Here is a 10,604-nt window from a genome sequence, read left to right as displayed (position 1 = left end):
GATTTGGGCTGGGCAGGGTGCAGAGAAGCTCCTCAGGGGTCCAGGAAAGTAAGGGGAAAAATGCATTCCTTAGGTCAAAAGACAGAGGAGCAGGATCAGGAAAGAACTCTTTATTTCCCATAAATACAGCAGATTCTTCGCGCCGGGCGTCTCGTTTTAAATGTTTGTTTTCTTCCATTTACAGAATTTTGCACTGAAAATATATACAAGTCTATTCAAGAACCAAACAAGATCTGCAAAGAAGAAACCCATACAAAACCCTGAAAAGACGGGAAAGGGAAGTAAGACACAGCAGAATCCCAGCACAACAACCTTGCTTCCCTCTCGCCTTTACTCTGCCCACTGTGCCCAGCTCTGAGACACGTCACCTTCACTGCCCCGAGTCAGGAGTGCAAGACACCCTGCTCATCTCCAGCTCACACTTGCTTCCTTCTACCTCTGGTAAGCCAATGCAGAGCACAATTTACCTCTGCTTTTTGTGATCAGGCCCTCTCCAAACCAGCTTAGGGATGGGAAGCAGCTCCCATGGTCCTAAGTCCCATGGGAGTAGGGATTGCTTGGGATGTGCTACCCTCAGTCTCCTCTGTGCCTGCAGATCCCAGCTCTTGTGTCACAGTGATCAGGCGGCTGGGGTGAGCCCCCTCCCCACCACAGGGAGCCAGGCCTGCCCTCAGCTGCAGCAAAGGTGCACAAGGCACAGCTGAACCCCCCCTGCCCCAGTGCAGAGCTTTGTGGTCATGAGCTGAGCTCCCATCTCCCCCACTCCCAGCCCATCACTCAGCCCTCTGCCAGAGGACACTGAAGAGCTGAGAGAACCCCCCACCCCACCAAGCTCTCCAGCCCAGCTGGGGAAAGGAAGTCTAACTGCTGCTTCCTCTCCCCATCTGCCAGGAGGCTGCAGGGAGACTCAATCCCCACAGCATGCCCTGCTCTGGCCACCGTTCCCAAAGCTTGCTATGATAAAGCCTGTGGGAATGGTGCAGGCCTCCCTGCTGGAGGGGTTCAGAACGCCAGCTGAAGGGGCTGGGAAGGCACAGAGCAAGCCCTTCCCAGCCCCTGATGCCCCACCTCTCACCAACAGCTCTGTAAGCAGCTAGGAAAGAGATATGTCATGATCACTCCCCCTGACCCCCCCCAAAGCAAGGATAGCTGTCTGCTCTCTGTCTGGTGCTGGAGATACCTAGGCTCTGCCCAGCCTTGTTCCTCATCAGCTCCAGTGTGATCCCACCAGATGAAATCACTGGGGCCCAGCTTCAATGAGGGGGCAAGGGGGACAAGAGAGAGCACCATAGAGCACGAAGTAGCTGAAGGGCTGAGAAGTTCAGAGGGGCAGACAAGGAAAAGGATCTTCCTTTGCTAGGCCTTGCCCTGGGCTGAAGTTGTTAAAAGCTCCCTGTCCTTGTTCCCCTATGCACCTAAAGCAGGAAAGCAGGATTAGAAGAGAAGCTACAGACTGGGGAGGGAGTGTCATCTTCAGAAGAGCAGGGAAGGCAACTGTTCACACACATGAAGCTTTCCATTCCACTTCTAGTCTTGTGAGATGAACATCTCCTGGCATCTCTGCTCTCCTCCTTGAGGCACGCTCCCTCTGGCCCTTGCCCGGCCATCTGGAGAATTGAGCGTGAGCACCAGCCCCCACCCACCCTCCCATTTCCTCTGGCTGCTCCAGCCCCACAGGGCTGGCTTCCTAAGGAATCTGAAGTGTAGTGCCTGCAACATGTGGCCCTAGAGGTTTCCCCAGGATTCTGGTGGGGGAAACTGGTCCACATCCCCAATTTCATTGTAGGTTTGCTCTCCCATGGTGAAGGTCAGTTTGTACCGTAGCCTCACTTTCTCCTGGAGATGGGAGAAAAAGGATAAGCAGTGTGAAAAAAGGGGAAGAAAGGCATGAGGCACAAACCATTCATCTCTCAGATGTTGCTGAGTAGAGGGAACAGGGATAGGGTAGTGAGGCTTTGCCTAAGCACCAAGATTCTGTTCATGCCCCAGGGACAATGTTGTTACCTTCTGTGGGTTAGCAAGCAGCAGGACTTGGGTGATGGCACTGGGGTGGACGATGGGATTGAATGCTGGCAGCTCTGTGCCTGAGGGAGGCTGTAACTTCACCTTCATTATCTAGGGAGAGAGTGAGAGAACAGAGTGACCACATTCCTGGGAGTGACTCGGCAGCCAGAAGCCCTGCTCCTGTACTTGGGAAGCTTCTGCTGTCTAGTCAAAGAGAAAAACATTGTGCTAAACTGAAGGTAACAGAATTTGCTCCCATGCCCACACAGCTCTCCACCCACCCTGTTTTTCCTGCAGAAGGAGAATCATGCTTTGGCCCAGTCTGGGGACCTCAATCCCAGCAGCTGTCTTACCTTGGGGACGGCAGACTGAAAGACAATATTGCGGATGGGCTGCGGGGCCGTGCTAAGCATAGAAATCACCACCACAAGCACATCAGGCCTCTCAGGCAGGGCATCCTTAGCAAAGTGGAAGAGGACACGGAAGCCATGCTGATCATACACTGTCACCGGGAGGATGCTGCCTGTGGGAAAGGCAGGGACAGGCAGCAGTCAGCCAGGAGGGAATTGGCCTGACAGCACCCTTCCCATCACCCTAACTCTATACAAGTGACAGAGTCACCATTCCTCTTCAGCCTTCACAAAATCCAACAAGCAACAAGTTTCTTCACATTCTTCCCTTCCATGTGTGCAGTGTTTAATCCCCCCTTGCCTGCTCCCCATCTTTTTCCCCAGCTCACTGGGTTTGATTGACTCCAGAGGCACAGTGATGTTGGCCAGCGAGATCTCCTGGGGCAGCACAGTTGCAGGAGGCTGTGGTGGGACTGCAGTACTTCCTGCTGGTGTGGTGGCAGCTTTTAGAAGTGTAGCAGGGGCAGGCAGCTCTGAGGTCAGAGGCAGTGTGGGGTTAGGGGAAATACTCTGGAGCACAGGCGGAGCACTGGGATTGTGGGCTGTGGTGCCAGAGCTGCTCCTGTTCTGCAGATCCCTCAGGGTGAGCCGAGGGGGTGGCTGCTGCTTCTCCCTGCAGGGGGGAGAGAGAGCAAGGAGTGGAACAGGGCACTGAAATGCTGCCCAGCACCCCAGAAATGGAAACAAGGGGGAGAGATGCAAGCCTGCACTACCAAGTGCTTACCATCGCACTTGTTGAGATTCTGGAGGCAAAGACTGCTGCAGCAGTGTCTTGCCCAGGAGGTCCAGGTCATCCAGGCCACTGCTGCTAGGAGATGGTTTGGGGGAGGATGCACCAGCATCTGCTTTAACTGGTGGTGTTGCCATGATAGGGGTGATACTGAGCTCATTGCTGTCTGATGACTGTGAAAAGAGCACACAGGAGAGCCCCAAAGCAGGGTTGCATATCAGCACCAACCATCAGGTGTGGCATGTTTCCCTTCCTGCATTTGTTACTTTTGTCACCCTTCCCACCCTCTGCCCTAGCTCCCAGCACATTACCTGGAAGCTGTTCCAGCCACTGCTGTCACTGGCCTGGACAGGATGTGATGCTGGGTCATTCAGGCCTGCCAGGAGTAAAAGCAAACATGAAGCTTACCTACCAAATCAGGAAGAGCATTAAATGTGGCCTGAGTAAGACACAGAAGCGGCAGGGCAGAACTGCCAATGTGGTCTCCATCTCTGGCCCCCCATTCTTGCATGGGGGAGAGCTAGAAGGGTGATAGTGGCTTTTTTATGTTCAGATAGCTTCATTTGTAGTTTAGTTCTCACTGCAACTGGCAGAAAAATACTGGGCTGACTAGTCTGACTGACCACGTTGTCTACTTGATGCTGCTGTACACAAAAGTACTTGTCCTAGGAAAGAGACACTTTGTTGTGCAAAGCAGGACTCTAGGGCCTTCTAGGATTGGCACCTCATATGACTTCATGTGAACATGCATCTGTTGTCAGCTCATGACTTCAACAGCAGAAGCATGAGGAGCTGGGGGTCATCCACTCTTGTGATCCATCTGGGGATCTCCATTGCATCACTCTTGATTTACCTGCCAGGTCAGTTTACCCAGAGCAAATCAGTGGGCACATCCCTGCAGGCTCTCTCTGACTAGCCAGAAAAACACCATGGGACTAAAGTTCAGAATCATAGCAGGGTCTTTCCCTCCTCTCCCTCACACTAAATGAAGGACACCTCTTTGTCTTTCATTATTCACTTCTACCAGAGCTCTCTCTTATTCATGTTCCTGCCAAGGAAGAACTATGCAGAGTCAAAGAATAAAGAGCTTTTGCTCTGGATTTCTCACCTAAAGACATGAGCTCATCATCCAGCAAAGAGACAGAGCCAGCTTGGTCAGGCACGGGGACTGCTGAGCCACCTGAAAGCGTGGGCAAGGCTGGGTAGGAAGGGCATGTTGCTGGAAGCTCCAGGCCAGACAGATCTAGAAGTGCTGAGGTGCTGCCTGCAAAAGAAAATAATCTGAAAACACTATCCAGTCCTTATGCAGTGTGGTGAGGCTTCCATCCTTCCTCACAGCCCCCTGCTATCCCTTTTTCATGCATCAGTCATATCCACAAGCCATTTCTGTACCTCACCAGCCCTGCTCTAAGCCCCTGCAGGTTTCCCCTTTGCACTTCTCTCAGTTTTCTCTTACTCTGCAGGAAACCAGCAACAGGGTCCCTCTGCTTGACCTTGCTGTCCCCATTCTTCAAGTCTCCTCACCTCGAAGGGGACTGGCCACCGTCTCCCCATTGATCTCTTCTCCCCGTACAAGCTGCTTGTAGAGATTGATCACCTGGGTCAGATTGTCATTGGCCTGCAGAATCTCCGCTGAAAATAAGTGTAAAAATAGTTAAGAGTAACCTTTACAGCCCAAGTCTGTCTGTTTCTTCAAAGCAAGGCCCGAGTTTCTTCAAACAAAACCACTGCAGAGAGCATTTTGCCCATTGTTGCTGCAGGCTGCACCAGGGTACATTGACACCTCGAGGGCAGTCTCAGCAGGAACAGGAAAGGCCAGATATGTTTACCTAGAGCTTCATCATTGTCTTCTGTGTCACTGGCCAGCCGGAAGAGCATGGGCCTCATGCGCTCACAGCGCTGATACAGCTCCTGGGGGAGTGGAGAAACAGTGATGAGCTGAGCAGGATGCTCAGCTGGGTGTGCAAAGCAGGCAGGAGGATGAGGAGATAGGGGTCACCCATTTCTGCTAAACCCAAGGAGGATGCTGGGATTGCCTTTCCTCACCTTCATTAGGTCCTCATTGCTTTCTGTTGTCTCCCCCTTGCTGTAGTTTGTCACCATCTCTGTCAGCAGCTTCACATTGTTGTTCACCTCCTCAATGGCATTCACCCTCTTGGAGATCTTCTCCATGCGCTTTTGGTCCTGGAGGGGAAGCACATGGGGAAGGATGTCCTGACTTGGAGAGGAGGAGGGCCAGGCCAGCCAAGCACCCCGGACTAAAGCCCAGCAACGCTGCCCTCAAAACAGCTCCAACTCCAGTGGAAAACTCCAGGTCATCTCTGGGCAGGAACATGCCAGACAGGGATGGAATTGCTGCAGATCTAGTGCTGCAGCAGGGCTTGGGCCACAAAATGCACCCAGAGCCATTCCTCCAAGTAGCCAGGGGATGGCAGAACTCACACAAGGACTCTTTCACAGCTGCTGCAGCCAAAATTTGGGCAGAAGCTCCATATGTCTGCATGAGGGCACAAAGCCAACCATCACCACCCAGCCCATGGCCCCCCAGCTCCCTTCTTCCCCAGTCACACCTCTTGAACCATCTCCTTGATGAGCTTGTTGGCAGCCCGGAGATCCTCAGGATGGGAACTCTTCAAGAGGCGAGCCAGTGTCTGCAAACCAGAAGGAACTTCAGAGCCCAAGCTGAGGGATGGCAGCCAGACACACTCTTGCAACACCAGAGCCAACAGTTCCCCCCATCCCAAACCTGTATCTGGCAGATGACAATTCCAACCGTTTAGAAAGCCCAGCCACAGGAGCTTGTGGGCTATCAAGGACCAGGGAGAGAAGTACAACTGGCCTTCCTTTTCCTGCTGTAGTCCTGGTTGTGCAAGCTAGTTCTTCCCCTGAAGATCCCCTGCATTCAAAACCTGCTCAAGCCTTCCCATTACCCACCATGGAAAGTCTGAGTGGGGCAGCACTGAGACAGAAGAAAGCCTAGTTTATACAAGAATTGCCATGGCACTATAATGGACTCCTATTCGTACATCTTCACATGTCTCTTCACTGGTGAAGAGGGAGAGCTCCCACTTTCCCTCCCCATAGTCAGGGAACAGTCCCACTGCCCACCTACAAATCCTCATTTGCAGACTCTGACCCATGGAGACAAACTGTATTCCTTGCAACAAACTGGCATCACACTTCTGCTGCAGAACAAGTCCCAGAGGAGCCCTATACTTGCTTAAATGTATCAGCACTGATACTGCAGATGTTTGCCTGAGTGGTGACACAATTCTGATGGAAAGACAACACAGGATGGGTCCAAGTGGCTATAAGTGGTTGGGCAATAGGCAGATTGCAGTGCTGGGGATGGGGAAGAGATAACAGCAGCATCATCTGGGGCTGGGATTTAAACCTCATGGCTAGATAACTCCAAAGTCTAGAGAGCTCGCAGCAGCAAACCTCCCTGAACCTGCTTGGGCTACTGTCAGGGCCTCACCCTTTGCACCATCCTGCAACTAAGTGATCCAAAGGTCAAACAGACCCACTGCCCCACTTCTCTGCATGTTTCCTTTGTCATGATTTAGGAACAGGCCCTCAGCATTCCTGTGATACATTTTCTGAAGGACAGTGTGAAGGAGCAGGGACCTTGACTCTCCCACATCAGGGGGATATAAAGTACTGGAGCAGGAAGGAAGATGATGCCTACTGTTCCTCTCCTAGCACAGAGCCCTTACCTTGGATTTTTCTTCATCATCAAAGATGATGTTCTTGGGTCGAGGAGGAGGTGGTGGGAAAGGAGCATCATCTGGAAGTTTTGGGTCACACTTCACAATCCCTGCAGAAGAAACCGAAGGAGATAAGGAGGACTCACCCACTCAGGGATGGCACTGCCACCCAAGTTTTTTTTCCAGTCCAGCTGGGACTGAGAGTGTGTGGGTTAGCTCCTGTTACCCAAGATCCTGGATTGTGTTTCCATTCTCCATAAATACCCTCCCTTAGAAAATTCCAGCATATACTGCTAAAGCACTTGCAGCCCTTCAGCCCCAGACCTTTCCAGTGCCCCATCTCCCATGTGAGCAAGCAGATGTGCCCTCCAACTCAGCAACTCATCACCAGCAACTCCCTCCACTCAACCAGGAGCCCCAAGGCACCTGCTCCTTCTCCTGACCCTGGTGCTGAGTCAAACTGATAGATGGCCTGGATATGGGAAGGGAGAGCCTGTTTAAGGTTTTGCCCAGGCAAAGGAGGGGTGAAGGAAGGCAAAACCATCTCTCCATCTGCCCCTTCCAGACCACTGCTTCTCACCTTGCTTCTTCAGCATCTGGTAAGCTTCTGATATCTTCACCTCATGAGGCAGCCCTAATGTCCAGCTGTACATCAGCTCCAGGATCTTTGACTTCACTTTTTCAGACGTCCGGCTGCCAAGATACTAGAGAAAGAGAGAAGAGGGGGCTTGAAGCTGATCTGAGCCATTGCAAGTCTGGCCTGTTCCTCTCCTCACCCTCCTAGGAGAAGTGAGACCACTCCCAAAGGCACAAGAAGGAAAGAGGAAGCAAGTGGGAAAGCTCACGAGGGCCTTGCAACACATCCTATGCTGTGCCTGGTTTCCATCACAGGAAAAACAAGAGGTGTGAGAAATCCTGCAGCAGCAGCTCCTCAGCAACACACAGGGGCAGTTGGGAAGGCTCAGGCAGGTCTCCTGTCACCTTGTGAAGGAGACAGCAGGGCTGGGAGAGACATGGGGGCAATAGTCTCTGAGGCAGGGCCTGAGCAAGGTGAGCCCCAGATGGCCAGCACCAAGCAGGTGCCATGCAATCATCTTTCAGCCTCCTCACATGGGTCTGATGGGAACACTGGTGGCAGAAACAGTGTGTGTGCCACCAGAGACAAGTGGTTTAAGGCAGAGGACTGGATACTCAAGGGTGCCAAGCAAGAGGACTTTAGGATGCCGTTGTCACTGTCCAGAGCAATTCATCATCACAGATCACAAGCTGTGACTGGCAGACAAAGGTTTTCCTTAGTCATATTTAGCCTGTGTTCCCTTAACTCTACACTTGCTGGTGTTCACTGCCTTGACTGAATAGAGGAACCTGCACAGCTTGCTCTGCTGCAGGAACAGCAGCATCAGCAGAGGAGCAGGTAATGACTGGGTCCTTCAGATGGACACACCAGAACACCACTGACCAAGCCTGGGCTTGCCCTCCAAGAGTGTCTCAATTAGGTTGGGACACCCCAGAGAGACATGGTCCTGTCAAAGCTGAGGGAGGTTCCTGAGCACATGCAGCACAGACAGAGCCCAACACGGATGCAGGGAAGATGACTCCAGGCACGCACACGAGCTCAGTAGTCTCACAAGTACTGGCTGCACCATGTCCAGCTGGCCCTCAGCTTCCTACAACAAGAATCAGCCTGGAACAGAGGGGTGAAAACTCACCTCCCACCAGAAAACTCAGCAGGACACAGGGACTATATCTCTGACCAACGCTGTCCTGCTTTGCCCATATCCCAGTGGAGGTCTGACCTTTCTGCTCAGCCACCACTTTTTCCCAAAGCCCTCCAGCCACCAGGCCCCAGTCCCTTCCAGCAGGATGCTGTGAGACCCACCTTAGGGGACACCACCTTGATGAGCTCATTGAGGAAGCGGAACTTGCCCACCTCATCGTGGAAGCGTTTGCCACAGCTCTTCATGCAGGACTCCAGCACCTGGGGAGAGGGGCCAGGTGAGTCCCAGCAACAGGGTTAGCAGTAGTATCAGAAGCCAGCTCCTTCCTGCTTCCCCCTCACCAGGTACAGAGCCTGTGGCTACTGTCACATCCTCTGTTCCCTCCCAGGTGCTCAAGCACCTTCCCACAGGGAAGCAAGATTCTTGCCTTTTGGGCCAGTTTTTGCAGAGATGGCTCAACAGCCATTCAAAAACACCCCACCCTTAGAGAGGTCACAAACACCAGGTTTTCAAAGTGTGGATCCACGTGATTAAGAATCATTGAATCCTTTGGGTTGGAAAATATCATCAAACTCATACAGTCCAACCATTAATACAGCACTGCCAAAGCCACCACAACAAAAGCCAAAAAACTTCCTGTTCAACTTCAACAGGCTATGATCCTTCTAGGAACAAAATCTTTCCAAGTAACCTCTCCTGACCTGTGGAACCACCTTCAGTCCCTCTCCCACCCAAGGGCCCAGGTGCTCCAGGGCTTTCTCAGGGGGAATTCAAAGTTTCCCGTGCTTCTCCAGTCAAGCTGGAGCATCTCCACGCCCTGCCCCTCCATCTAGTTCTACCAGCCTGCAGATGCCCTTACCGTGAGGGCCTGGATAGCTTCCCATTCCTGTGGAGACTGGATCTTGTGGGCAAGAAGCCGGGTGGCAAGTGGAGGACTGGAAGGAGTGAGGGGAAAAGAAAAGCTTGCCGGTTATTGACAAAAAGCCTGGTACCTGCATTTCTGTCTGGGAATCCAGAGCTGAAAAGCATGTTGCAAGTTGAAGATGCTGATAAGGCACTAAGACAGCTCAAAATCCGGAGGGAACCTTCCAACTGTGGACTAGGGCCCCCCACCTACCCCCACCCTGAGGGCCTTCGTGCCTGTTCAGCTCTTGGGACAATCACACTGGATTTGTGGGAAATCATAACCAGGCCTGTGACCTGGAGAAGCCTGGAGAAAGGACAAAGCACTTACCCCTCTAGCTCCTTATTGAGCTGCTCACAGAACGCATTGATACTATCCCAGTCCAGGTCCTTGTTCAGGGGGTTTGTGGCTTTGTCTGCGGGCAGGAGGAGGTGACGGTGAGACAAAAAACCCGGCAGGCTCCCACCCTCTGGAGAGACATCATTGATCCCGCTCCCTTCCTGCCAACTCCAGCGGGTGCAGCAGCAGGGGATGGCGTGGAGGAGAAACACACTCGTGTCCACTCGCCCTGTGCACAAACTCTCTCCCCCTCCTCCCTGCTGACCCACCTCGGCCCTGGGGCCTCACCCGCAGCCCCTTTACCTCACACCCCTGCGCCCCCCCATGCCCGCGCCCTCCCCGCCCCATCGCGAGGGCAGCCTGCTCGCAGCCGCACTCACTGATGCGCGCCTCCAGCGTCTCGGGCTCCATGTCGGCGGCCCGCGGCTCCTCAGCGGGGCAGCGGGGCTCCCCCACCGCCGCCCTCCCGCCGGGCCCGGCGCGGCCGCGCCATGAAGAGCCCCGATCCCTGCGGACACAGAGACCCGGAAGTGGGCCGTGCAGAGCGCCGCGCCGCCGCCAGCGCGCCCCCTGCTGGCCCGCACTGCAGCCCCACCATGAGCGCACCGCGCAGGGGCGAGGAAGGGCGCGGGGGGCGGAAGGAAGCGGAAGGCGCTCCCGGAGAAGGACACAGAGGGCAAGCGAGGGCGGGGCGGGGCGGGGCAGAGCGCCGGAAAGCAGCGGCCGCGCGGGAACCGGGCGAGCCGGCCCCTCCCGGAAGAACCGGTGTTACTGGCAGGTGAAGCCACTTCC

The 10,604-nt window shown here is 53.9% G+C and overlaps 1 protein-coding gene across 1 annotated transcript; it reads right to left on the bottom strand.

Moving 5' to 3' along the window:
- Positions 1-95: 95 nt before the first annotated feature.
- Positions 96-10,409, bottom strand: GGA1 (golgi associated, gamma adaptin ear containing, ARF binding protein 1). The gene is made up of 17 exons (XM_056482220.1): positions 10,193-10,409; positions 9,804-9,888; positions 9,429-9,504; positions 8,731-8,829; positions 7,432-7,555; positions 6,861-6,961; positions 5,715-5,795; positions 5,191-5,328; positions 4,974-5,055; positions 4,669-4,776; positions 4,253-4,408; positions 3,456-3,520; positions 3,139-3,317; positions 2,744-3,027; positions 2,358-2,527; positions 2,005-2,115; positions 96-1,836 (listed from the first exon to the last, which is right to left on the bottom strand). Exons 1-17 carry the CDS (start codon positions 10,221-10,223, stop codon positions 1,726-1,728), a joined length of 2,001 nt encoding a protein of 666 aa, XP_056338195.1. The 5' UTR covers positions 10,224-10,409; the 3' UTR covers positions 96-1,725.
- Between the last annotated feature and the right edge of the window lie 195 nt (positions 10,410-10,604).

Source organism: Oenanthe melanoleuca, chromosome 1A (genome assembly GCF_029582105.1).
Source record: "Oenanthe melanoleuca isolate GR-GAL-2019-014 chromosome 1A, OMel1.0, whole genome shotgun sequence".
NCBI classification, from domain to species: domain Eukaryota; kingdom Metazoa; phylum Chordata; class Aves; order Passeriformes; family Muscicapidae; genus Oenanthe; species Oenanthe melanoleuca.
The sequence above is the reverse complement of the archived record's forward strand: the minus strand, read 5'-3'. Positions and strand labels throughout refer to the sequence as shown.

What these genes read in the sequence shown, in the direction of transcription:
- GGA1 (XM_056482220.1), bottom strand. Translation starts at nt 10,223, where the DNA reads ATGGAGCCCGAGACGCTGGAGGCGCGCATCA. An exon ending in TCAAGGAGATGGTTCAAGAG is followed by an intron (nt 5,329 to 5,714) that starts GTGTGACTGGGG and finishes CTTCCCCTCCAG; the next exon opens with GACCAAAAGCGCATGGAGAA. An exon ending in AGACAATGATGAAGCTCTAG is followed by an intron (nt 4,777 to 4,973) that starts GTAAACATATCT and finishes ACTTATTTTCAG; the next exon opens with CGGAGATTCTGCAGGCCAAT.